General features: G+C 48.2%; 1 protein-coding gene across 10 annotated transcripts; it reads left to right on the top strand.

The window, feature by feature from the left end:
* Window positions 1–1,902: 1,902 nt before the first annotated feature.
* Window positions 1,903–27,563, top strand: TMEM150C (transmembrane protein 150C). Of its 10 annotated transcripts, XM_050973765.1 has the most exons (11): window positions 3,128–6,811; window positions 9,493–9,702; window positions 9,786–9,893; window positions 12,009–12,143; window positions 17,219–17,303; window positions 18,314–18,367; window positions 18,484–18,516; window positions 18,618–18,685; window positions 22,152–22,279; window positions 24,580–24,757; window positions 25,399–27,563. In XM_050973765.1, exons 4-11 carry the CDS (start codon window positions 12,137–12,139, stop codon window positions 25,605–25,607), a joined length of 762 nt encoding a protein of 253 aa, XP_050829722.1. In that variant the 5' UTR covers window positions 3,128–6,811; window positions 9,493–9,702; window positions 9,786–9,893; window positions 12,009–12,136; the 3' UTR covers window positions 25,608–27,563. The 10 variants fall into 10 exon arrangements, with proteins under 10 accessions (XP_050829726.1, XP_050829724.1, XP_009099573.1 ...); XM_050973764.1 differs by having other exon boundaries at window positions 9,493–9,893; XM_050973766.1 differs by lacking the exon at window positions 9,493–9,702.
* The last annotated feature ends 169 nt before the right edge of the window (window positions 27,564–27,732 follow it).

Genomic DNA, 27,732 nt, shown 5'->3' on the forward strand with positions numbered 1-27,732 from the left:
CATTTCTGAATGTCAGGGGAAGAGGAGGCTGTCAAATGGAAGGGCACCAAGAGATTTGATTACTTTGGGCTTCCTGGCCAAGCTGATAGATGGGGAAAAGAAACTGGAAGCAAACATAATCCTGAAAGGAGACTGTGGCAAGTTCTTGCATGGGAAAATCCCGCTTTAATAGAAAAATACCAGCCCAGTGTGACTGCAGGACAGTGCTTTGGCCAAAAATATTAAATATTTTATTTAGATTTTGCTGTAAGTTCTGTTTGCTTGTGCTGAGATGGGCCTGAAGACCCGTGTGTGCCTGAGGATGTGTTTTGATGTGCGTTCATGTGGAGTCAGAGCCATTTGACAGAGGAATTAAACACACACACACACACACACACACACACACACACACACACACACACACACACACACACACACGCAGAGTTGGAGATGTCTCCCCACCCCGTGCTGCAGTACCTGTCGGATGGTGTGGAAATGGGCTCCTGGAGCTGAGAGGCTCCTGACCTGCTGGTTAGAAAGATAAACTGTTCCTTCCATGGCAAAAATCATAGGGAACCTGCCTTCAAAGTGATGTGTGTAATGGGTTTGGACTTGGGGTGTGAGTGTAGGAGTGAAGCTTGGAAGATGTGCAAATGCGTGATCTCACGGCTGCTCTCATCCTTTCCTTTGTGCAATTTCCTGACCGCAGAACTACAGGGAATGCACCAACATACACAGCTTCCTGTTGATCTTTATGATTTTTCTTTTGTACTGCTACTGCTTGGACTTCCTTAGGCTCGTTCCTGTCAAGTAAGTGCCTGCTGTAAGAAGAATAAGGGGCCTTGCTAAGAGGCACTTGCTGTTCTGAACCTCTCTGAGTACCTGAAATTACAAGGTAATATTCCCCCCACCCTCCCCCAAGGCATAAGACTTCAAAAGCAGCAGCAGTTCCAGTGTATTTCAGGGATCTGAAAACTGAAATTGAAGCCATTGTCAAGTTACCTGGTTTTGAAAAACTGAAAATAACTAAAGCAACATTGTTCAGAAACGAAAAAGCTCCTCCATCAAATGTTTTATCTGGAAGCTTATGCTACCAGAATCCCTCTTTGTAGATTAAATTCTCCATGTGGTAGAGTTCATAAAAAAAGTGTCAGCTTTTATAGGAAAACTAGCTTTTTAAAGAGGGTGCCTTGAATTTTTGGTAAAAAACAAAGAATTCTGCAATTCTGTGCATTTCCTTTTTTGCTTATTTGTTTGTATTTTTGCATTTGTTTTGAACTTTTTGCTCATTTGTTTTGATTTTTTTTACAGTTGAGTCATGTTCCCCTGACATTCTTTAGTGTGGTTTTCTCTTCCTCAGGATGATGTAGGGGCTGAGGGAGGCAGGAAGGGCCACTTCCATTTCCCAGGCTAGCAACTGGATCCATCCACTGTTGGATGAAATGATGTGGGGAAGTTGTGGAACCTTGGTAGGGTGGGTACTAGGGCATGAGCTGCACTTATTTCTGTGGACTTTGGCACTTCCCCTGCTGCTTTCCCTGCTGCTTTGGTTGTTGAAAGCTGGCTAGAGCAGTGCAGAAGTGTTGAGGGACTGCTGGTGGATTGGTGGCTGGCTGTGGGGTGGAATTAAAGAGTGACTGTCTTCTAAGACCTGATGGTCTGGCAGTGCCTGACCTTGTGTTGTCTCCAACGCTGTTCCTGGCACCTTGACCCATCTGGAATAACACCCCTTAGCAGTGGGAGCAGGGATTTGTCCTTTGCCCCCTGCACTGTTGTTTCCAGTGTTTCCAGACTCTGAGCTTCGGCACACAGCAGGCATTGGATTGGTTTTACCTCTTTTCCCGGAACTGCTGGGGCCCTTACAAAATGCAGTGTTGGCTCTGGAGCTGTGTGCTCTTTCCAAGTGGAAACTCCCGAGCAGGTCAGCTGCTTTCTGGCACAGGGTGGCTCAAGGGGACGCTAGCCTGCCCTGGGACCCCTGGGACATGGCAAAATCTCTAGAGGAGCCTCTAATCTGCAAATTACAGCAGAGAGGAGGATTTAATCTCCAAGTTACAGCACCTAATTGGCTCTGCAAACATTGATGAAACCCGCCCCCCAGTCAGAGCTGCGTACAAACACGGTGGCTGAGGTGTGAGGTGAGGCCCAGGCTGTGGTGGCTGACTGCAGAGGACTTCCAGGCTCTGCAGAGAACTTCCAGGCTCCATCTGACCCCATCCCTGCTGCAGTTGGGCTAGGCTGCACTGGGGTACTCCCTGGAGTAGGAGTGACGAGCAAAACCTGCTGGCACTGAAGTTACGTCTTGAGAAAGACGCCGCAGGGAGAGGGTGAGTGCTGGTGCTGAAGAAATGCATCAGGGTTTGCATTCCTGGGGCACCAGGGGTGGATTTCTGCTCTGCCCACTCCCTCCAGAGACTCTGCTGTTCCCTGGTAAGCCCCGGCAATGTCTGCATCCCTCTGCAGCTTGGAAGTGCAAGGCAACTGCTGTCCCCGGCTGGCAGCCAGAACAGCTTTCTAGAAATAAGCCCAGCAGATGGGAAATGTGGCCTGACTGCAGGAATCACATTCAGCTGCTGGGGTGGGAGGCTCCTAGGAAAAAAAAAAAAAAAAAAAAAAAAAGATCTTCTAAAAGGTTTCCTGTGGCCACATGAGCCTGAGAATCCATGCAAGGCGGGAAGTGTGGTGGCTGACCTATGGGCTCTGGTTAGATGATGTTTGGGGCATTTGCAGCTGGGAGGTCTCTCAGTTTGGAGGGAGGTGGATGATCTCTCAGCTCCCAGACAGCATTCCCAAAGGCATGGCCATGCTGGACTTGTATTACCTGGATATTTTCACCCCAGGGCTGTTTTGTTGCTCTACTCTTTAAGGGGAAAGGGTATTTGTGTACAGGGTGCTCACCACGTTCTGGCTGTTTATGGGAATCAAAGTGCAATTTCCCGTAAGATCTTACTTTAAAGGAAGAATGAAAAGCAAAACTGAAAGCAGAGCCCAGTGGGAAAGGAGGGCATATGGTGCCCATGTGCCCCAGCTCCCACAGTGGCTCTGGCACAGTTGTGCCTGGCCCAGGAGCAGAAACCTCTGGCAAAAAACCTCTACCCAGCAGCACCAGCCCCACAAACAGGTGAGAACAGGGGAAAAAATAGAACTCCTGGGGAGCCCCTGCATGGGAAAAACTCCCCACTGAATGGTTTGCAGGCTTTTGCTGTTTAAATCACCCCTTGCACATGGGGTGTACTGCTTTTAGTGAGTCCATCTCCTGCTGCCCCATTCCCTGAAGAGTTAAACCATGATTTAAGCTTTTTCTGAGAAAATGGTGAAAGAATTCCCACCCTGGATTCCAGACAAGTGACTCCAGGAGCTGTACCACTGCCTCTCCCCTTCCTGCACCAGCCATGGCCAAGATGGGGTTAAATCCAAAAGGGCAAGGAAGCCCAGTGGCCCCAGTGCAGGTAAAGGCTCTGCCCCACACAGGCATTTTTAAAGGTATATCTTCTGTTCAAGAGGAGTCGATGAGAGCAAAGCCTGCCTGCAGAACAATTTAAAAAATCCCCTTTTGCAGGACTCGGAAAATGATTGGAGGAAAAGCTCCAACAAGCAGTACAGATAAGAAATGTAGGTGAAATGGTGATTGCCACATCTGCACAGCATGCCTGACCTTTGTATTCCCTGTAGCTACTAAATTTTCCTGACTAACATGATTCCAGTCCTTTTCTTCACACCATTTTCGGTGCTTCATGTAGGACTGTCCTCCTGCCAGGCCAGAATACAGACCCCCTGGGACCAGGGCACACCAGTCTGCAGCTCTCATCTGCATACACTGGCACTGCAAGGTTTCTTCCCCAGAGTTCACACCCTGACTACAAGTCCTCTTTATCCCATGCATTTGCTATCACAGCACTATTTGGTTTTTACTTCTCTTTTTATGGAAAAAAATATTATTGTTTTTCCATTTTCTCAATTTCCTTTCCTAACATTCAAATGGTATCACTTTGCTGCAATTAGATGGAATGGGTCTCTTCAATTTGCTGCTCCATTCCCTGATCTAGGTGAATTTTCCTCAGTTGGGATCATGTAGGTAAACTGGGAACAGCTTCATCTTGTAGGGTTGGAAACCTGGAGATGTTTCTTAGGGTGAGAGAGTACACCTTGCAGGTCACTGAGCCACCCTGAGCACACCTTGTCAAAGCCAAGCCACAGGTGGGCTTGCTTAGGTGGCATCTGTTTATCAGCAGGGCATTTGGAGATATGAAGTCTATCACAATATTTGAAAAGCTCAATAAAGGAACAGATGGCTAGATAGGAGATGATCTGACTAATGAAATGAGGGTTAACACTTCAAGTGAGAAACAGTTTTAAGTGGTTCTTAGCAGTTTTAACTGTATTTAATACAAGCCTTGGGGTGTGCAGCAGCTCCAATGGCTGATGCTGAATGGTCCCTAGGCCCATTTTCCCCACTGCTCCTCTTTCTGGGTGGGCAACCTTTCCTGCCAGGCCTCACTCCACCTTTGGAGCAGAAAGGAGCAGGACAGGAGGAAAAGGTGGCAAATATAGTTTCAGAAGACATCTATCTCCCAGAAATGAAAGCAAACTCACAGCAATTCCCTTTTCCTCATCTTTATGTACCTTTTCCTCCCCCCAAAAACCCCAGTCCAGGATAACCACAGCCAGTCTTTAATGGTAATTTCAGCCTGGGAAGGACAGCAACTAGAGGGGCATGAGGTTGCTTTGCTTTGCAGGATGAGGGTCGTGGGAGAGGGGCTGCTCCTCCCATGGTGTTCCATGAAGAAACCATTGTAGGAAATATCTCCAAGGACCCAGGTAACATCACCCTTTATGGCTGATACCTCTGTGCATCTCTCTTAGTTCCTGCACTGGGTGGGCTCCAACACATGCTTGCTGTCCCCAGGCTGTGCCCTTTTTTCAAGCTGTGATTTTTTAAATTTGTGATAGGTTTTTGGTGGGCCTGTCAGCATCATACGTTTTCCAGCACTCAGAGGGACACCATCTGCTCAAAAAGGAGCTGTGAACAAAATGTCTCAGACACTCAGAGTTTACCAAAAATGCAATTGCCTTAAAATCCCATATGGTGCATTGTTTCCCTTCCAGCATTGGCTGGCAGCAGAGGTGAAGTGACTAAGGCAGTTTCTGATTAGTTGCTGCATTTTCCTTTCTAGCCAAAATAGCTGGGGCCCAGCACAGTCACTTCTCACCTGTTTGACAGAAGGTTTTCTTCAGCCTCAGCTGCTGAAAGCCACAGGGTACTGGGATTCAAAGACCTCTCCTCTATTACTTTTAAAATGAGCTTCCTTGACTCTTGCTGTCACAAGAAGCCTTGCAGGGAGGGATGTGGTTAATCCTGATAGCTTAAGTATATTTTTTCCAGGCACCTGATTTTTGGGCCTGTCTTGGTGAGATGGAGGCAACAGCAGCTCCTTGCCCAAGGAAAGCCGTGCCTGGAAGTCACTTGTGGCTCCTACATGTGGCAGTGCCATGGGGCAATGTCAGGTGCATGCAGAGGGGCAACCTGGCCAAGATTTTTGGATTTTGTGGGGTTGCAAAAAAAGCAAATGCTGCAAGGAAACATTTATTAGTCCAGGATAACATAAGATTTGAAATACCAAAGCAGGAGGAATGTTATTTCAGCTCTAAAAATAGCCCCCTTGGCCTTTAAAGCACCGAGAAGCATACACAGTACATGCCTTTCTGTGGGAGCATCTGTCCTCTCCCTTGGTGATGCAGCCACTTTGGTAAGGGCTCCGGGGACCTGCTGGTGCAGCACTTGCTCTGAGGATCAGCACTCTGAGGGGTTTTCAATCCCTGGGGATCAGAGACACGAAATCAATTCAGAATGTTGCATGAGGGCCAAAGCTGCAGGGCAAAGGAGTGTTGCTTGCTACAAGGGCAGCCTACGAAATACTGATAAACTGCTGATGTATAACTCAGCTCGGTTCTGGGGTCTGACATGGATTTAGGCATCTGTCTGTTTTGTGTTGGTTCATAAGTGATGGCACCAGGACAAAATTTTGACTAAGTGCTACCTAATATGGATTTTAGGAAAACAAACAAGACTGTCGCTGAATAACATCAGTCATCCTGACAGAGAGAGATGGGAGGAAGAGGAAAAAGAAGTGGTAGCATTCACATTGACTTAATCCCATAAAGATCAGACAGCGAAGCGACCCTTCCACCCCAGGAAACTATCCCAAATGGTTATCACCGAGTTGTTTTGCTGGGAATGTTCCTTGTCAAAATTCCATCCACAGGGATACTTCACAGAGATCACAAAGCCCACCACCCAGTAGGAAAGGGAAAAGGGGTGAAAGAGGCTCTTCCTGGGGTCTCTTGCAGCTGAGTGGCTGCTCCCTTGAGGCCTTTCCAAACAGCCAGCCGGACTTCAGCGCTCCCCGGGAGGGCTGCGAACACGCGGGGCTTGTGAGGCGAGCGCTGCCCGGCGCCCCCGGGCGCTCGGAGCAGAGGGCGCGCCCGGAGCCGCAGGCCGGGCAGGTGCTCCTGCTCTGGAAGGGCGGGCAGGGAAGAAGGCGGAGCAGGGATCCTTTGGCACGGCCGCACCGGGGACAGCCCGCAGGCAGCGGCACGGCCGCGGCACCGGCACACGGGCCCGAGGGGTGCCCTGAGGGCCGGGGGGGCTGTGGCCGCCTCCCGGCAGCCCAAGCCCGGCGGTCAGAGGGACACACAGGCCCGCCGTGCTCCAGAGCCCCCGGGGGCCGCGGCGGCCGCGGGCCCGCCCGTCCGGGGCGGGGCTCGGCGGGGCGGGGGCTCGGACCGAGCCCGGACGCCGGAGTCGGAGCCGGAGTCGTCCGCAGGTGTGCAGGTAGGAGCCGCTCCCGGCAGCGCCAGCCACCCCCTCCCGTGTCGCTGTCGCCCCGCCCTGTCGCGAATGGTCGCCGCCGCCCCGGGCGCGGTGCGGGTGCCCCGGAGCCCCCGAGCTGCGAGCGGGGCAGGGCTGGGGCGGGGGGCGCCGCGGGGGCTGCGGCAGAGCCGGGAGCGGCGCGCTGCCTGTCCGGCAGCGCCCTGTGGCACCGCGGGCGGACACGGGCCAGGTAAGAGTATTAGAGCCGCTTCAGCCAGGGCCCGAAGCAGCCAGCTGTGGAGCCGCTCTCCCGGGTGATGATTTCGGCGTCCCTCCCACCCGTGAATCCGTCCCTTCGGCGCTGCGGGATGAGGTGGTGGCAGAACTCGGCGGGGTCCTCGGCCAGGTTGCTGCGGAAGAGTCTGTGAAGGAGCTCACCTGGGTTGAGGTTGTGGGGTGGGACAGGTTCTGCCTTCCCCAGATCCTGTCAGGATGTCCTGTCAGGACGTGCAGGCTGTGTCCAGTTAAATTCCCTGGAGGGAATTTAGGGTGTCGAGAAAGGCCCTTCAACTGTGCTGGGGTGCCTCAGGGAAGGAAGGGCGACATCCTCTCTCTGAGTGATAGGAAGATGCTGGGTGCTGATGACCCAGGGGCGCTTGGGATCTCAGGCTTAGCTTTTAGTTAAGAGCATTGTGCTTGTGCCAGACCTTTGATTCAGAGCCCTTAAGATGTTAGGGTTGCAGAAATTATGAGTTAACCTTTCTGCCTTTGTTTTTTAATTTTTTTTTTCCCTTGTCAAGCAAAGCTGCTTGTGAAAGTGACCCTAAGGGTTGTCTGATCAACATTCACGCAGTCCCCATGCCATGGCAGTGCCCACCTGCATGGTTAATTAGGAATAGCAATTCAGTATGGAGGAGGGCAGTGTGTGGGAGGTATATCCTGACACTGGCTGCCTGTTGTGTCTTGCTCAAGCAGATGGCAGTGCCTAAAAGAAGGGGGCTTGATTCTTGCCCACTTTCTGCCTTTGGGTAATGGGATGAAGACAGGGAACTCCTATTTGCTTGACAAATGCCTTGCTCCTGATTTCACCGCCAAACTATTTAAAGTCAAATTGTTTTCTTGTGGTTTATCCATGCCCAGCTGTCAGCATTTTCTGAACCTTGGTGCTGAAAGTGCAGTTGTTTCATTTCCCCTTTTAAGATTCTTAGTGCTGCAGTGTTTGCTTTTCAGATGCAGAGCAGGGATGTGTGCCTGTAAGAACACCAATGTTTTCGATTTTTTTTTTTCTTGGAAGAAATGTCATGTCTGTGGTTCTCTCTCTTCCCCAGCCGTACCCAGGCAGCCTGAGATTGCAAGATTGCAGTTTGGCCCAACAGAGAGACTTTAAGGTCCCAATCCTGCAGTCCAAGCTGAAGCAATGAGCTGTGATTGCAGGTTAAGTGGGAGCAAAGAAAGGTCTGTGAGAAAAGACAAACGTGATCCTGTCTGTGAGAAAAGACAAACGTGATCCTAGGCAATATATTGGGAAGGATACACTGGGATAGGGGCTGGTGGCAGCTGAGGAGGCTGCTGCTGAAAGGCTTTGACCAGGACTCTCTGAGTGCAAACTCCTCTGTGCCACTGATTCCAGTGTGACATCTCAATGAGCAAATCACTGGCCTTGGTGTCTGAAATGGGAATAACTGTGGCCTTTTGCTGTCTCAAGAAGACTTGCTGTCTCTCCTTGCCTTAGGTCCCTGCAGATTGCAGAAGAGGTCACCTGAGGTTCAGGGATGAGGGTAGAATGAGAATGAAAAGGAAGAAAAACACATTGTGAACAGGTGAAGAGAGAAGGGCAGAGTGAATGGGAAGAGAGGAAAAGACTGATGCAGCTTCAGAAACCATGGAAGGAGCTATTCAGACAGCTATAGGTTACCTCACATGGGGTTTATTGCACATTTTTAATGCTGAGCTTGCTGCTGGATGGTCCTGCCTGCCAGGGAGAGGTCTGGGCTGCCTCTTCCATGGGTAGCAAAGGGAAGGGAGCAAAAGCCTGGAGGATGTGGGCTGATCTGCTGCAATGGTGGGGAGAGTGTTCAGCATCCTCCCTGCAATTTCCTGAGCTGGGACAGGTCCAGGTACTTAGGGAGAGAACTTTTGCTCTAGCTGTATTATTTCCTGCTCCACTGAGGAACCACTGGTATTAATAGTAGGGACTGCCTAAACCAGAAGAGCCAGTGGCCCTTCAGTTTTGGCACAGGACTGCAAGAGTGGGTTTTGCCTGGCCAAGACACTGAGGATGGTCACAGCTTTGTCAGAGAGAGCCTCCTCAGTGTGCTCTTGGCTCTTAGAGGTAGTTTAATGTGGTCTCCTACAAGAAAGTCTGTCTCTGAAAATATTTCAATAGACTTAAAAAGTAATAATCCCTCTGGATGCAGAGGATGTAGAGGCTGCTCACACAGGCTTGGCCCCTGTTTAACAGCTGGAAGCTGTCCCTTGTGTTTGCTTGAAGGGAAACCCTGTATGGCACCTCCCTACTGTGGCTCACGCAAACACCCTACAAACTGCAATTTATGGTTGTAGCAGCTTGAGACACTGGTAAACCAAGGAAATTAATTCCTACAAATAAGGAATGCTGGTGATGAAGTGGTGAACACCACAGAAATGCCTGTCTATGATGGCTTACCTCGTACTTTGCCTCTCAGGGCAAATGATTTCCACAGGTCTCAACAGAGTCCAAAGACAATCCCTGTGCCAGAGGGGGCCACTTCAGTGGGATGACGAGAGCCAAGTCATGGGTACTGCACATCCATTCCTTGAAGCTCACCCTCTGGTCCATCACCTCGTTGCTGCTCCTCTGGGGCTTTGGTGGTTAATACCTAAAGAGGAGGACCTCTTTCTGTGGAGGAGGTGTAAGTCCTCAGGCTGAAGAGGTTGGTGAGGGAAAACTGTCCTGAGAAACAGTGTGCTCTGCCACAGTCCCTAACAGCTCACAGGCCTTGGGTGTTTTCCCCAGGACGAGTTGCATTTACCAAAGGAAGTGCTGCTCTGGGGACAGTATACATCTCTCCAAAAGGGTAAAGCTGCAAAGTGCAGTGAAGAAAGGAGCTTATGCGTCCAAAAGGTGAGTAGGAGAGGGGTGAAAGGGATAAGAGAGATGAAAGACAGGGTAGATAGGTGGGAGAAGTCGGGCTTATACCCATGAGAAGCTCTGTAGCTTGAGTGTGTGTTTTCTGTTTGATGGGGAAAAACCAGTGACAGGGTAGAAAAAGCAGGGGAACTTGGAATTTTTCTGGCCTTGCAGGGCGTGTACTCTCTCATCCACAAACTACAGGAGAAGGAGACAATATGATCAGGAATAATGTTCTGCCAAGTCTGTTCCCCTGGGCTTGTCTGTTTTTCCTTACCTTCAAAGCTATTTGTAAGTCAACGCTTGAAGTTTCACCTCCCTGTTAAGTGTTCTTTGCCACACCCAACACTTACATTGTTTTCCTGATAATGGGACAAACCTTTGGGGCAGACTTCCTTCCCCCTTCTTACCTAATGTGTGGCTTGGCTTGCTGGTGCACGTTGGAAATGACTGAAGACATTTGTGATTTTTGGAACTGAGGAGCAAATAAAACACCTTGATCAATTTATTAATACCCTGTCAAGACCAGACAGGGAGGAGAAACACTCAATCTGCTTGTTGCTGCTTCATTAGATTGGGGTGGTTGAGGTGGAGGACAGTTGTGGACTGGGCAGCTTGTCTGCTCAGTGGCTCTGACTTCCTGGACTTTGCCATAGCATCAGTCTGCATTTCTGTATTGCTTGCAGAGCAAGGAGATGGTTTCAGAGATTCTTTCCTCACAGCACACCTGAAGCAGGGAGAATGTTTTTTTGGGGTTTTTTTTTTTTTTGGTTTTTTTTTTTTTTTTTTTTTTTTTTTTTTTTTTTTTTTTTTTTTTTTTTTTTTTTGAGGAGATAGACAGCCCTCCTCATTTTCCAGCAACTAGCAACTCTTTAGTTTGGGGGTTGGCTGGGAGTTTGAGGTAAGTGCCCTTCTCACAAGCATCCCAAACCAAAGCACTCTCAAGGGGAAGATATGCCCCTGTGGTTGTGGTGGTGGTGTGAGACTGCTCTGCAAGAGATTTCCCTTGTGTCTCAGAGGTCTGGTGAAAGTGGCTCCAGTGCTGAGTATCTCTGTGTTAAGGAAACTTTGCTGCCTGACCACCCAGAATCCACTCTGTCAGTCGCACTCCCACCACCCCAGGCTGTCACTGCTGGGACTGAAGCCCTTTCACAGTGGGTGGTTCCATTAAGCTGATGTGTGCCTAGCTTGACTCCACACACACCCCACATTTACACAGTCAGACAGGCTTCCTCACTGGCTGGACTCCAGGATTCCTATAGCAGAGTCCCAGAAGCCTGGACCCTTTAAGTAATTTAATCATGGTGCAGTAACACCATAAAGCTTGAATTGATGCCTTCAGAGGGACTCCCTGCACTAAGGAATCCCTGGCATTTTATGCCCTCATAGCCTCTGTGCCCCTTCCAATTGTGATATTTAGTCTGGGGCCTTCTGGCTGTTTATTTGGCTTCTACAGAGTCTCTGGGTTACCAGTCACCCTTGTGCCACAGGTCTCCATGCCCTTTGCTGAGCAAAGGGTAGATGCCAGGTCATGGCCCCTTGCATGTGGCTCCAGCCACCACCACAACCTGTAGTTCCCACTGCAGCTGCTCACTAAGCTGCTACTTGTATTCCTGAACATCTGCACTTGGAGAGAGTAAGGCATCTGCCCTGGGAGGTGAGCAGTCCAGCACTCACTGGGAGGACTCACTGGGAGCTGGTTGTCACCTGGCTTGTGCAGCCCCTGGGGTCCGAAGGAGCTGGGATGGCTGTGTCTTGCAGTGAGTGTTCCCTAGCAGAATGGGATCCCTGGGGCAAAGAAACACACAGCACCTGCACAATGCACTTCTCCTCAGCTCACCCTGGCTGCTCCTGCCTGGTTTCAGCGCCTGCTGCCCCAGCTCCTTCTGTCTGAGCTGAATATTGCCTCTGCCTTACCCAGCTTCTCTCTCTGCCTCCTTTACCTATTTTCAGGCTGAGGGCCAGGACTGCCCAAGCCCTGCTCGTGATATGAGTGGGACCTCATGGAAGTCTGTGTGATCTGGCATAGGTCCATGGGTCATAGCCTGCAGACCACCCCTTTAGTCCTGTGGTGGCAAACCAGATTAATTTTTCTTTCCTATCACCCAGGAGTGTGGTCTGGAAGCGGGGTGTGCCTGGTTCGTGCAGCGCCAAATGCAAGACAGGCAGACACAGCCCACAGGAGTTGAGAGTCGGCGTCTCTGGCTGTAAAACAGCAGCTCAGCACTGGTTGCTAAATGGCCTGTAAGTACTTGCACCCATGTGGGACTGGGGATGAAAGTTGTGGGGCAGCGAGAAGCAAAAAACCAAGGGCACTTTCTGAAGTACAATGGAACCCACTGGCCTCAGGGCCCAGCAGTGCTGCAGGAATATCTCTGGGTCAGACACTGTGGATATCAATATGTCCTTTACTGCCCTTGTTTTTTGGTGATTAGAAGGTTTCATTCTTTTGTTGCACTTGGCCCATCTCTGATAGGTTTATGTTGGCCAGAGCATTTCATTAGCACACTGAATGCAGTCACAGTGTATGAAATGAGACAAGAAACATGTACTGATGTTGCCATGGGTGAAAACATCACCTCTCCGCATTGTTGCAGGGTTACTGAGGCATCTCTCCTGCTTCCCCCACGCACAACCCAGAGATGTCTTTACCTTTTCCCATTCCTCCCGTATAAATGAAATGAAAATGGCATTTCTGCACAGCCATGAGATTGTAGGTGGGTACCTGGAGCAAGCCGAACATCCTACCGTGCTGACAGAGGGGATCACTTCTTTTCTTGTTACCCCACCATTTTGTTATGTATTTACAAGCCTCTGTCACATCTTATCTCTCTCATTGTGCACTCACACTGGAAACCTTGAGATAAACCTGAAAACACCCTGCTTTGTTATGTTGGCATTTGTGACTTGTGGGTGGCAGGTTATATAATGCTGGTTTGTATCCACTCAGTTACAGTGATTAGCTATCAAGTGACTGGGGTTATTTTTGCTTTTAAAAGCAGCAGAGATCTATAGTGGGCTCCCCCAAAAGGCAGAATGTGTTTGTTCCCCTTTGATTGTTGCTGACTGGCAGCAATGCTTTATGACTTGCTCTATGTTTTGAACAGTGTCCTCCTTCTCGTAGTGCTCCTGCCTTTGTAGCTATTCTCTGAAATAACCCAATGGCCTAGTGCTGTGAAATGCAGGAGTGTTGCTCTGGCTTATTATGCATTTCAAATGCATCTGCATGCTTTAGTCTTAAAAAAGATGTATGACTCTCTTAATGTGGTAATTTTGTCCTTCCTTACATTCATGTTTTCTGGTGAAAGCAACTTCAGGAGGAGCCTGTAACTTTGCTTGGCAGATGGAATTAAGATGTTCCATATTAAATGAACCTTGAGCAAGCAGCAGTATATGTTTGGTGAGCTGCCTGCTGTAATTGAAGTGTGTACATTAGAGGAACGGAAGCTTAATTGGTTGAGGGTGTAGAGCAGGGCAATGGTAAAAAAAGCAGAGCAAGCAGCTGACAGTCTAAGCAGATTTAGACATAAAAATGGAACTGGAGATGAGTAAGCTTGCATTGAGAGGAATTCTCAAGACACACACCAGGGCAGTGCTAATGTGAAACTCTTTTCAGTTCTGACCCTGATTCAGATGGCAGCAGGAGCAGACCTTAACAGGGGTTTTGCAGTGCTGGTGTGAGAGTGTGTGTCAAGAGGGATTGGAAAACCACGTGTGAGCTTTTGAGAAGGTGGGCTGGGTCAGCTGTGATTACTGAAAATGTTTTTGTTGGTTTTGTGAATCCATTGCGCCATGAGGGCTTTCTGTGCCTGCTTGTGCAAGCCTTAGTGATGGAAGACACATGGCTATGGGAAATTACTAACTGCCTCTTGGATGCAGCGTGGTTATTTGGGAGAACATGGGCTGGCAGAGATTGCTCTTGTTGCCAGCTGGAGTTGACTGCTCAGATTTGGCATCACTGGACATGGCAGCAATGCAGAACAGAGCTGTGGAGAGGAAGTTTGGCTTGATGTCATCCCTGTGGAGCAATTAACTGTCAAGGAGTTTGTTTCTACATTTCCCATAAAGAATTTTAGTAATTTTTCCTATCACTCTTGGCACTTTCCTTTGGCTAAACTGGTATGGTGCTGCAGGAGAGGATGATGTTTGGGATCCTTGTTCTCTTGTTCATGTCTGCTTTCAGAGGCGCTGGTCTTAGTGTGCACAGGGGTCTCCCAGCTTGAAGATACAAACACTGGGGACATCCCTGAAGGGGACAAGGCTAACCCAAAGGCAGCTGCTCAGAATGGTGTCTGCTGAACAGTAGTACAAAGCTAGGCAGGTTTGACACATGTTCAGGGTTTCTCCTTTGGAAGAAGTTGGGATTACATGTAATTTTGTTCCTGGCACCTGAATAACACAGCAGGGAATAAGTGAGGAATGTGCAGGAGCTGAGCTGTGTTTTAAACCATCCTCTGCCCATGACGGGATGCTGAAACGTGTCTGAGCCATAGCCAGCATTAAAAGGTGTTGCTGTTTGGGTACATGGAGGAAAGGGACCCTTCTTTCCTGTTTTTGGTATTTCATCTGTCAGATGCAGGTGTCCTCCTTCTTTTTAACGGGCTGGGATTAGGGTCTCTGAATTATGGAGCTGGCTTCCCATCAGGACACTGTGCTCTGCACTGATTGCTCATTTAATATGCAATGATTTCAGATATCATTTTCTGTTAGTGGCTGATGGAAGGGGACAGTGTGGCACAGTGAATATTAAACAGAGGGCTGTTTCCAAGGAGGTGGGTCTGTAGCCATCTTGCTCTGGCTCTGACTCGGCACTAGTCTTGGCCTTGCTCCATTTTAGAGCTCAGCACAAAACAGTGGTTATCTAGACAGAATTCTCACATTTCCCCACTTCTGGTGTGGAGTCCATGTCCTTGTGTACTGCCTTGCTGCTCTGCCTGGGGGAAAAGCCCTCCCTCTCTACACATCAGGCAATGCTGAAATAGCTTGTGAAGGCTGCTGCTTCCATGCTGGGAGGTGGAGGAGCTGCAGCAACCCATTATGAGGACAGGTGTTATGGCTACTGTTTGTTTTCGTTGTGTAAATTAAACTTCCATGCCTTTCCAAGGATGAAGGGTAAATAATAAGATGTGCCATCTGACATGAAACAATTGTGTTACCTTGGCTCAGTCCAGCCACCACCAGGGACCAGAGGAGAGTTGAGCACAGCAGTAATTACCTTGCAGGGCAGACAAGGGCTGGAACAAGAGGTGGTCCTAATTTGGTCACAGTTATCACAGTCACCCTTGTGTGGGGTGCTGGCACTTGGGCACTGTGCTGCCAGAGGCTGTCAAGGACACGGTCCTGGGCCAGGTATGGCAGCTCCACCTGGAAGTGGTCCTTGAGATTGCTGTTACAGGTCTCCCAGTACTACAGCACCATCCAACACCAGCTAAGGAATGCTGCTGCAGTGCTGCAGCAGGAGGAAAAGGCAAGGGCAGCCCTTCATGGAATAGCTGCAAGCACGACAGCAGGAGCTGTGCGGGTTACAGAAATGTGGGATGCTGTGTCTCCTGTGCTGGAGGAGAGGAATAGAAGTGAGATGGGAAATCTAGTCTTCTTGCTGATAATTTCTTCTGATCTGCTCACTGTGCTAAAGATCTGTGTGCACACTGGAGCTGCCTGCCTTTTAAATCTGCATGCTTAATACTTACATCATTTCATGCTCCTTGTCTGCATTCTCTCTGCTCCCAGGTCAGAGAAGAGACCTTATCTGACTGCTTTTCTGTCTTTTAAGGTTTAGAATTCAGCCTTACTCCAGGCTGTCTGTACAAACAGCACCAAATTGTGGCCTCGTGGCTTCGTGCAAATGAGGTGTGATCTGGGCACTGCCAGGGCGTGTTTTTGTACCCCTGCTAGGCCATTTGCAGGGAAAACAAGATAGCTGACCTGTAGAGGTGAGAGTGCCATGCTTTCTAGAGTGTGTGGGAAGCCTCACTCAAGCTCTTCAGCCTCTGTCCCAGTGAGGCAGGGCAGGAATTGGTGCCTGGGACCCCAAACAGTACAGCCAGCGTGTCCTTGGCAGCTTGGGGTGCCTTAGGGGAGCAGTGAGCTGGGGGCTGCTGTGACATGGTGAGGGTGCTGACTCTCTTCTGGGTCTTCACAGCAGGGAGCAGACCATGGCTCTGTGCTGCAGATGTAGGAAGGCCGGGGGAGTTGAGAGGAGGAGGATGACAATACAGGTACTTTCTTCTCTGGGGCAAAGGAATGGGTCATGGCTTTAAGGACTTGGACAAGGTAATTGAGCTGGAAATGCAAGCAGGTTCGAGTGAGAGGCTGTCATCTCTAAGTGGTCCTGGCACCCCAGGGTACCTCACTATGCCATGTGGGTGCTGGTGGCCCCAGGGAATGCCTGCCCTGCAGGAGGGAGGGGGACAGAGCACAGGGGCACAGGTGCTGCTGCCGTGGTGGAAGTAAAGCTGGACCTGTGAGCCTGGTGTTGTTCCCCTCTCTTTGTGTCTCTTGGCTGTGCTGGTGCCTGGAGGAACATTTATGGAGGAGGACAGAGCATGAGAAAATACTTGATCCATTATCAAAGGACTGACTGACTCTCTGTGTCCGCAGCACAGCAGTGCTTCTGAATTGCACATATTACAGGAACAGCCCTGGCATTCCAGATGCTCGTCCAGCATGATCTTGCCTGGAGAACAAATGCTATTCCTCGGGAGGCGCTGTCCGCAGCCTCCTCACGCCACATGCAGGATTTCACCGTGCCTGCATGTCAAGGGCTGATGCTGCTGGCAGCCTCATCCCGACTCCCGTGCTGGGAGTCGGCACTGGAGCTGGGCTCCGCTCTACGTGTGGCCAGACGCTATTTTTAGCTGCTTGCTGTGGCCAGGATGGGAGCTGGTCGTGCCCTTTGTGGAGATGATGCCAGCACGGGCATCCGTCTCTCTCCATGCTGCAGCTGAGGCAGCGTGTGGAATTGGTAATGATCCTGGGTAGGAGGCTGCCTTGCCTTGTGCGCGTGGGAAGTAGCAGGGAATCAGAGCTGCAGGTCTTGTGGTCACCTCGCACAAAATCCTTGAGAGAAGTGCTTTCTTTGAATACCACCTAAATTCTGTAGGTGTGGTTGAAAAGTCCCCCGCTGCTGGGCTCCGGTGCCTCGGTTGTTACAAACCTCGTGGAGGATGCTGCCTGCGGGCACAGCTTAACCCCTTGTGGCCATGAGCAGCTTGGTACTTCGGCACTCCTGTGGGGATGCCCTTCCTGCTCTCAGAAGAGGGGGGCTGAGGAGGGTGGGTGCCTCAGCCCTCTGTTTTTATTTTCTTCTTTGTTTCTAGCAGGTATGGATGGGAAGAAATGCAGCGTTTGGATGTTTTTACCTCTTGTCTTTACCCTGTTTACATCAGCTGGATTATGGATAGTGTAAGTTATCTCCTGCTGGTTATTTGGGATGCTGCTTCTCATTAAGGAGAGTCTTTTGGGGATGCTGTGCCCTTGAGCTACTGTGGGGCTGGGAAGGCATATGATAGGGGCAGGGGCCAGCCTGTGCCACTTCATGGCTTGAAGCATCACATTTTTTATCCCTGAGTTTCTGTGCTCCCCAGGCCAAGCTGCTGATCTTGCTTCCTTCCTGGTATGTGCTACTCGGAACTGCCTTAAAAGAAACAGCCAAAAATGTAAAAATTTCCTTTAATGACATTTTCTTTGAATGACTCAGCAGAGTTCTTGGAGAAACACTTAGGCCCTGCTTTGGGGTAGAAATTCAAAATCTGCAGCATCCAGCACCACACTGAAAACCTGCCAGCAGCTTAATGCTGACGCCTCACTTTCTCTCTCATGCTTCTTACCAAAATGCACATAAGACATGCACTTTCCTGAGCTGGGCTCTCTTCAAGCATGCAGGCAGAGGACTCTAGCATGAATTTAGGAGTGAAAAATGTGTGATCAGCAGCTATGCTCAGGCTGAGAAGCAGTTATATTATAGGATGTGGCTCTGGCCATGGTCTATGGATGCTGGTTTTCAGCAGCATGGGCAGCTTAAGCCTTTTGTCTGACCTCTACTGCTTGCTGTTTTTCTCCTATCCCCTCTCTATTAAAACAGCTTTTGTGGATGGAGTACCATAGTAAACCTGATGAGTCAAAATGACTCAAAGTAAAAATGAAAACATTCCCGTGGCTGGTTGTTTTTAAAGCAGCTCAGTTCAGTGACCCTATTTGTCTACTCAACCATGCAAATCAGATGCAACACAAAGGAAGGCACATGGACTGAGAAATAATAAAACTGCCTGCTTGGGCAGAGAGAAACACAGGATCCTCCAGCAGGTCCTGCCAGGGCTTGAAACACTTAATGTGTTGTTTGAGTGATATTTAAAATGGAAGCCAGCATGAGGTTTTACACTATTTCCTTTTTTCTTTTCCCTTTTTCTTGACAGGTACTTTATAGCAGTGGAAGATAACAAAATTCTCCCACTAAGCGTACCAGATAGGTAAGAGCTGTTTGTGGGCTTTATATTCAATCACTTGTTTCTTTGAAATAATGAAACAATTATAGCAAAATAGGAAAGAAACCTTGAATCTTTATTCCTGTTCCTGTGTCTCTTAGGAAACCTGGTCCCAAAAGACCGCCTTATATAAGGTAAATGAATTATTTTCTTCCAAGTACTGCTCTGGTTAATAGTTGCTATTTATGTGTCTTTGCCATCCTAGAGTTACAATGATACACTTTATATTTTCAAGTATTGCAGGTGATGCACCTCCTGCAAGCTGTGTGTTTAGTCAAGTCATGAACATGGCAGCATTTCTAGGTAAGAACCACAACTGGAGTTTTTCTTTTTGTTTCAGAGTCACTGAAACATAAGTAATATCCTGTACATATTTTTCTTGAATGTGATGATGTGAAACCTTTTGAACTGTATGTTTCATTGCTGCTTCTTCCCATTGCAAAGAAAGAAATGTGACAGGGGAAATGCAACCTCCAGACTGCAAATGTGTCGTGGGAGGCGTCATGGTAGGTGACTGTCTTGGCCTTAGTGATCATGAAATGGTTGAGTTTAGAACTTCTGCTGTAATGAGAAAAAAGGAATTTAGGGAATCAAAGCAGAATTGATCTCCTAAAATTCAAGAAAGCAGGCTTTAGCCTCTTCAGGGAGGTTCTTAGCAGAATATCTCAGGAATATGCTTTTGAGGGCTTAGGTATCCATGAGTGTCTTTAAGAAGCACCTTTTAGAAACACAGGAGCAGGCAACCCAGCTGTGTGGGATTGTGCTCAAAGAGTGGGGCAGAAGATCAACTTGGCTTAAGAGGAGAAAGCCATTATATGGTGTCTGGAAGAGAGGTTAGGCTTTGCAGGAAGATTGCAGAGCTGTGGTTTGTATATGGAGGGAGAAGACAGGAAAGGCCAGAGCTCAAATTGATTTAAAACTGGCCAGAGTTGTTCAGACAACAAGAAGATTTTTATTAAGTATGTCAATGGCAAAAGGAGGCCTAAAGAAAATGTTGGACAGATACTTATTAAAGGCTGTAACCTGACTAATAGGGATGAAGAAAAAGAGAAGACATTCAATGCATTTTTCTGCCTCAGTCTTTAATAAAATGCTGATAGACTTTGGGTTATCTAGTCCTCTGGGTTGAAGGACTACAAGTGTGGGAGCAGTGACTGTCCATTTGTGAGCACTGGAATTGTCAGGGACCAGATGTATCAGCTGAATGCTCACAAGTCCCTTGGTCCTGGGTGGGATTCATCCCAGAATACTGAAGGAAGTAGTGGATGCTAGGGCAGGACCCCTCTCTATCATCTACCAAATGTCTTGGGATTCTGGGGAGGGCCCTGCTGTCTGGAAGCCAGCCAGTGTTATTCCAACCTAGAAGAAGGGCATGAAGAAACACTCTGAGACCTACAGACCTGTTGGTCTAACCTCAGTTTCTGGAAAAATTATGGACAAGATGATATGGACACATTTAAAGAATGCTGCAATCACCAGGAACAGTCAGCATGGGCTCACAAAGGGAGAGTCCAGTTAAAGAAATTCAGCGTCCTTCCATGATAAGGCCACACACCTGGTGGATGAAGGGAAGGTGTTGGATGTAGCTTTTCTGGATTTTAATAAGACTTTTGACACTGTCCCTCACAGCAGCATTCTGGAGAAGTTGTCCACCTGTGAGATCATCAGTGCACTGGGTGAAGAAGTGGCTGAAGGGCAGGGCTCACAGGGCTATAGAGAAACCCCATCTGGCTGCCATCCAGCCACCAGTGCTGTCCCTCAGGGCTCAGTTCTAGGGCCAGTTCTGTCCAATTTTTTTATCAACTACCTGAATGAATGATGTGAAGGCACCATGAGCAAGTTTGCTGGTGATCCCAAACTGAGAGGTGCTGTTGACTCTGCTGAGAAACCAGGTGCCTTCCAGAGGGATCTAAATAGCTGGAACATTGAGCACTGATTAATGGGATGAAATTAAACAAGTCTAAATGCTGTATCCTGCACCTGGGATGGAGTGACACTGGGCTCAAGTGTAAATGGGAAGAGGATGCAGAAAGGGAGGTGTGGATCTCTTCCTCCTCAGATCCAGTGACAGGACAAGGGAATGGTTCAAAACTGCTCTAGGAGGAGTTTAGACTGAACATTAGGAAGTGTTTCTTTACTGAGAGAGCTGTCAAACACTGGAATAGGATTCCTAGTGAGATGGTTGATGCCCCAAGCCTGTCACTGTTTAAGAAGCATCTGGACAATGGCCTCAATAACATGCTTTAACTTTTGGTCAGCTCTGAATTGGTCAGGTAGCTGAATTTGATGATTGTTGTAGGCCCCTTCCAACAGAAATAGTATGTTCTAATCTCTGCTTTGTGGATAAAGGCAGTCTTTCCTCTGCTGTATTTGTGTACTTCTGAGAGCTGCTTTTAGCTTGTATTTCTGACCAACTTAGTTATGTCAAAGCTAAAGGAGAGGAAAACTAAGAGACATGCTAGAAATTTGGGAATTACTGAAATTGAAAATACCATTGTTTTGCTGGGAATGATTTTAATCCCCTTTTGTCATTCCCATCAGATTTTAGAAAAAGATCACATAATTTCCGGAGTCTGTATTGTAGATACAGAAATTAAAAAGTTCCTGTACATGAGCTTGAGCAGTCACAGGTGGCTTTCCCTAACAATTGCCTGGGGGTGGAAAATAGAAATCCTCTTTTTGCGGTGTAGCAAAGTTCTCATTTTTAAGAATTTGGAGTGGATTGATTCACTAGAGTAATTGTGAGAGAGTAAATTCAGCTGTCTTTTGCAGTTTGGGTAATTTTCGCTTACAGTGCCCTTATTTTCCTAAACCATGTTTTCAGTATTATACCAGGGATAATATATTTTCAGTACTGTACCAGCACTTTTGTGGGAAGTGCAGATCTAATTTGCTAAGGCAAACTATTTACAACAATATGAGCTACTTGCTATTGATTTGAGCGTGAGCATAAGAAGGTGTTTGCCAGTAAGCAAATTTCCCTGTTCAACTAAATTGGTTTTTAGTGGTCTGGCTTGAATCACATCTGAAGGCCAGCTGTTTGCCTGGCTTTCTGTGTTGTTCCATGCACCATTTACTAGGGAGGGCAAGAATACGCAATTTGAGTATCTTCTGGGGTTATGCCATATCATATGATGTATGAAATATCATATCTACCATGTATCATATTCCACAGTGCTTGGGGGAATTGGAATAAATGTTATTCCATTCTTCATGGAAAATTAGTGCAACATTTGGGCTCATGTTTGTTGCAACAGAACTTGTTCCAGAGGAGGAGAAAAGGCAGTGGATGTTATGGCAAACCCTGAATAGAAATATGTATGGCAAACCCATATAGAAATATGTATGTGCCATTCACATGCTTTTAAAAAAAGGTGGGGTTTGACAAATGCCCTCCAGCAGAGCTCAGGACTTGTGAGTGGAGTGAAGCAATGCAAGTCCAGGTGCCATAAGTGAATGCATGGTGTACATGTGTTGGACTATGTGCTGGGAGCTTCACAGGCAAGCAGGAAGGTGCTCTTTCCCCCCAAAAATTTGCAGACAAAGCATAAGAGAAAAGGAAGCCTGGAGCTTGCTGTAGCTGGATTACAAGAGAAATGCTTTGTGTGCTTAATCTTGTCCCTGATTAAGGAGAAGGGGGCAGTGCAGAAGCACAAAGCTTGCCAGCCTGCAGGTAGAAAGAGGAGGAGGGGGCTGTGAGGCTCCAGGCAGGTGTTTGCTGCAGCAGGTTCTCCCTACTGATGTCCCTTGCCTTGTGTTTCCTTCCCAGCACTTGTTGTGGCTGTCCTGCGCTTCATTCAGCTGAAGCCAAAGGTGCTCACCCCTTGGCTGAACATCAGCGGCTTGGTGGCTCTGTGCTTGGCCTCTTTTGGGATGACCCTACTCGGCAACTTTCAGGTACTGCTCTGCAGGCTTGGACTGCTCTGTCTGTGATGTGACTTCCCTGCTCTTCTAGTGGCTCTGCTTGGGTCTTTGAGCCAGCTGTGATGTGAGCCTGGGAAAAGCACGTGCCCCAGCCTGTGGCATTCACATTCTCTGAAAAAATCCCTTAGCCCAGGATTTTTCTCCTGGGAAGCTGAGAGACCTCAGAGAAAAGGAAAACAATTCTTATCTCATTTTCTTCTCCTGTGTTGTGCTCATGCATGGAATGTGTTTGGAGATTGTTTACCCACAGGTGATTGCCTGATTGGATTCTGGTGGGAGTTGTTTGACTCTCTGGCCAGTTGGGGCCAAGTTGGGTCAAGACTCTGGAAAGAGTCAAGAGTTTTCATTATTATCTTTTTAGCATTTGGTAAGTATCTTTTCTGTATTCTTTAGTGTAGTATTCTTTAATATAATATAATATCATAAAGTAATAAATTAGCCTTCTGAGAACATGGAGTCAGGTGCATCATTCCTGCCTTCATTGGGGCAGTTCTCAGCTAATACAATACCAGCCCTCCCTTTACCTGCTCTGCCACCTCTATCTGCCACTTGTGAGCTGAGATGAAGGGCCACAATCACTTTTCATGTGTCTCCAGCAGGGTTTGCACCTGAATGCTTAGACCTTCCTGAACATTTGGGCCGTGCGAGTTGGCACAGATGGCCCTGGGTAAAAGGGTTGAGCGGGAAGTTTGCAGCCACATCTGTGCAAGCAGATGCACAAATGCCCATACAAATTTAGCAGACAGCTCAGTGTCCTTCTTTTAAAACATATGTTGCTTTAAATCCACCTCCTGCTGATCCTCAGACCTGTCAGGAGAAGGACACAGCAGAGGAGTGCCAGGACTTCTTTGGATGTGGTGGGTGTCTGGGTGAGGGCCCTCCCATTCCCCCTCTCTCCTGCAACACTATAGCAACAAACATCTGCCACATCTGTCTACCTCTGAGAAGAGTATTTCTAGTACAGGACAGGCACTAGGAAATGGTTTTGACCTTGCCTTCCATTTTTCAGTCTTCAGAGCAAATAATTGTAATTTAACAGTAGATGCTTTGAATCTTGCCTGGCTATAAATTCTGATTATTCTGATATCTGATTCTAACTATCCATTCCATGTTAGTTACTAGATCTTTTGCCAAACATGGAAACATGCTGTAATGAGACCTTAGTCTATGCCTCTCCCTTCCTGACTGCTGAGCTGAATGTGGCATTAAATCATATTTCTGGAAAATTGTACATCGGGTGTTTTAGAGGGACATTGTAGCTGTGAGTCCCTTGCTGACTATCTTGGGAAAGGCAGCTCAATCCCATTTTTGCCTGAATGATTATTTGCACCTACTCTTGAAAGAAATTCAGGGTAGAAAGGAGGGGAGATATCAGTGGAGACACAGCAACTAGGTTGTTGTCCTGTAGATTGTGTCTTATTTGATGGGTATTTGTTAAATCATCAAACAGGAATTAAGGCTGCAGGAAGAAGTTTATAGACTGGTGGTTTCTTTTCTAGAAAAGCCTCAGAGGCAGAGGGAAAAAATGGAAATTGTTTGGCTTAAGTCCGTGCTGGACTTTGTGAAAGGATTTGCAGCCTCAAGGCATCTTTTTGCAGATTCTTGCTAGTTGAACCTGGCTGTCATTTTGCCTTGCAGTGTTGCACAGTCAGAGCCCTGTGGGACAGGGCAGCCCAAGGTACAGGGAAACATTAGCACAACCCCAAGAGGGGTTGGATTCATGTTGCCTCAGACCCCAGTGGTCGAGGATTTGGTGTAACTTGCCAAGCCAGGATGGGCAGAAGAGGAAATTTGGAGGAACTTGCCAAACCAGGAGCATGTATTTGTGTTTTGGCTTGTGCTAGCTCAGGGGAGTGCCAGGGCTCTGCTCCCTGTAGCTGGCACTGAAGGTGCACAATTTGCATCCATTGCAGGGAGCTGTATAAGACCCACAGTGATTGTCCTTGCCTGCCCTGGCCATCACTTCGAGCCAAGGAAGAATTTATTTCTGAGCATTGCATTTGAGTTTTGTCAGGGAGCTGTGGAGACAGTCCCCAAGCAAGTGCATTTTCCACAGTGCTCTTGGGCTTTGGGCAAAAGATCTGCTTGACTGTGACAGCTGTCAACTCACCTTGGTTATGTTCCACCTTACCCCTCTGCCAGAAGAAAGGATACAGCATCTCTGTCTCACACCCAGTGATCCCTGCTCTCCCCTACCCCCCTCAGCAGCAATCCAGTTAGCTCTCAGATAATTCCTCTTGTGTCCATGCAATCACTGCTTTATTTGTTCCTAGCTCTCCAATGATGAGGAGATCCACAACGTGGGCACATCACTGACCTTTGGCTTTGGGACACTGGCATGCTGGATCCAATCTGCCCTTACCCTCAAGATCAACCTGAAGAATGAGGGGCGCAAAGCTGGGATTCCACGAGTGGCACTCTCAGCCAGCATCACCCTCTGTGTGGTGCTCTGTATCCTTTTGTCTTGCTCCCCAGGAAGCCAGGCATTGTGTCTGTTCTGCAGCAGCTCTTCTCACACCTGTCCTAGGATCTCAAAGCATTTTGGAATACTAATCAGTCTGTCTTCATGGCACAACCCTATTTCAGTGCCACACTGTGTTAGAGTGGTGCTTCCAGATTTCACAGAAAGGGACAGTTTTGCAGGTGATCTAAATAGAAGGAAGTATTTCACATAGTGGGCTGAAAAGTGTTCCCATTGCCTATGGTGTGTGCAGTGATCCAGTTCCCACTAGGAAGCTCCTGGCAGGTAGGGGCCCACAGCCAGGTCCCCACTTGCTGGCTCTGTCCCTGGCTCACTGGATGTCAAGCAAGTCACTGACTTCTCTGCACCCGAGTCTTCCCCTTTGTAAACGTTTATCACCCTGATCTGGGATCAGGAAGCCCTGGTCTGTATAGGAGAGCTGCTGTGCTCCATGTGCATCATTGAACTCCTGACATCCCTTTCATCTCTAGCATCACATTCACACTCTCCTCATGATGGCTGGATGAGTTGACTTATCCAAGTGACTTAGTTCAGATTTTTTTCCCCTGTTGGCTTTCAAACTCGTTGGTATCTCTGCTCCCACTTGTTCTCCTTGACTTCCCTCTTCCAGATTTCATCCTTATGGCCCAGGGCATTCACATGCATGCTTCCAGGATCCAGTGGGGCCTAGTGATGTGCTTCCTGTGCTACTTTGGCACCTTTGCAGTGGAGTTCAGGCATTACAGATTTGAGATAATTTGTTCTGAGTACCAGGAAAACTTTCTGAGCTTTTCTGAAAGCTTATCAGAAGCCTCTGAGTACCAGACAGATCAGGTGTAGCCTGTCCTCTGGCAGGGGGGGAGGGGGGCAGGTGTGGTCTCATGGGTGAAACATGACCTCATTCACACTTTTTTTATGAGTTTCTTTTCATGTGCAATCATGATGGCATTGCCAAAGGGCTCTGAGGGTGGCTGTTTCACTAAGAGCCAAACAGAGGTGTCTGCTGGAAGAGGAGTGGATCCATCTCAGCAGCAACGTGAGAGAGCACGAGCTGCTTAGTTTGTGCCACCCAGTGACTCTTTCTGAGTGGCTCTGTCACACTTCTGTTGCTCAAAACATTCAGCAGCCTGTCCTTGTGATGCCCCTCGGAGGCTGGTCCTGCTCAGCCCACCCTGCAGGGAAGGAGGTGAAGGAAGCAGACTTCTCCTAACAGCAAGAGTCTTCAGGAGCCACCTGTTCCCGAGTCACCAGACTGCATCTTCCGTGTGTTTCCTGGGTTGTTTTCTTTGCTGCCAGCTGGGGGAGCTTGGTAAGGGGAGCAAGAGCAGCTATTTCTTCAGAACCTGGAATCAGACACAGAAGACCCCAGTGGAGTGGCTTTTATGGCAAGCAGGCAGGCCTTTCTTTCAGCCTGGAAAGTGGCCGACGGTAAATCCGTGTTTGGAAGGAACTGTGCTGTGATCAGGAAGTGGGACTTGGCTGGTGCTGCCTTGTAGCCAGGCAGATCATCCCCAGGCCAGAGGGGTGACACAGTGGGATGCTGTGCTTGGCTTCCTGGTGGGCACTGGTGGGAGTGAGGTGCTGAATTGAGATGAGAACATCTGTGTGTTCTGAAGGCGACCCAGAAGAGGCTCCTTCTTCCATGTGTAGTGCTTCCACCACACATTGTGTATAGTATTGCAAAAGCTTTTTTAATTTTTTTTTATGTTCACTGAGGGGGAAAACATTGTTAGAGACACCAGGCTCATCTGCCATGAGAACAGTACCAGTGCTTCTGGGCACAGGGTTTGGTTTTGTTCCTTGTGCAAGCCAAACTTCAGCCATGCTGGTTTGGGCTCTGGGCCCCTCTGTGTGGCCAGCTATCCTGAGTGGAGCCTGCTGCAGGTTTAAATGGGCTTCCAAGGTGCCAGGAGGGAGTTCTGGCACAGAGGCTGGCTGATCTGCCTGAGGGCTGGAGGTGTGAAAAGGGAACAGCAAAACCAGATGGGCTTCTCCCTCCCTAAAGGGAGGTTTTCAAACAGGTCTGTTTTCAAAGGAGCTCAAAACCTGATTTTGGGAAGGCTGCTGTATTGCCTGGGTAGGGGAGTGATGGGAGTTGCTTCTCATGAACATGGCTCCTATTTTCCTCCATAAACCAGGCTCAGCTTAGTTGTACATCTTGTCTGAGCTGCAGGAAAACAAGCAGAAATTAAAATGGTAGGAAAAGGCACTTGAAGGGGAGCTCGTACTGCTCTGGCATTTCTGACAGAGAGGGAAAAGGCAAAAGGGCATTTAGTCTTTTGCAAAGGTCACAGGCCTCTCCTGAGAGGAGAAGCAGTTGAGACAAACTCTGTGTTAAGTAGAAAGCTTTCAGCCAGCCCTTTATTTTCTGTGCACCAAAACTTGTTCTCAGGCAGCTGTTACAAATCCAGAGGATTTTTGGCCAACAGAGGGTTGTTGTGGATTGCTGAAGGCTTCGTCCTTGTAGCAGTCATGAGTGGAAAGCTTTCCCAGAAGGATGTGCTGAGAGTGGCCAAGGACACAGCAGTGTGAGGGTGCCAGCTCCCAAGAGGCTCATCCAGGGATCTCCTCCTGGGCAAGGACAGGAGGGTACAGTCTGGAGAACATACAGGTGGGATCCTCTTGCACTGGTACACACTCAATCCATATGGAGCACAAAATAGCAATTTGTTGTAAGGGTGTTTTACTGTAAATAGTCCACTGTGTCTTTTTTCCCCTAATTAATTAATGCTTTCAGGTTTTTATTTTAGCTTTTGTAATTTTATCAAAGAAAAAAAATATATGATGATGTGGTTATTTTTTTTTCCTTTTGCTCCTTTTCCTATATGCAATCCAAACTGAACTTCAGGTTTTTAGTGATAAATCTGTACATTTCTTAAGAGTATTTCTAACAGCACATTTCAGTACAACTAAGTGACAACCAATGTACACTAAAACATGACCACTAAATAAAGTGCTTTTATGG

The sequence above is a fragment of the Serinus canaria genome, chromosome 4, assembly GCF_022539315.1.
Source record: "Serinus canaria isolate serCan28SL12 chromosome 4, serCan2020, whole genome shotgun sequence".
In the NCBI taxonomy this organism is placed as follows: Eukaryota; Metazoa; Chordata; class Aves; order Passeriformes; family Fringillidae; genus Serinus; species Serinus canaria.

What these genes read in the sequence shown, in the direction of transcription:
- TMEM150C (XM_050973767.1), top strand. An exon ending in GAACATGGCAGCATTTCTAG is followed by an intron (nt 18,686 to 22,151) that starts GTAAGAACCACA and finishes TTTCCTTCCCAG; the next exon opens with CACTTGTTGTGGCTGTCCTG. An exon ending in CCCTACTCGGCAACTTTCAG is followed by an intron (nt 22,280 to 24,579) that starts GTACTGCTCTGC and finishes ATTTGTTCCTAG; the next exon opens with CTCTCCAATGATGAGGAGAT.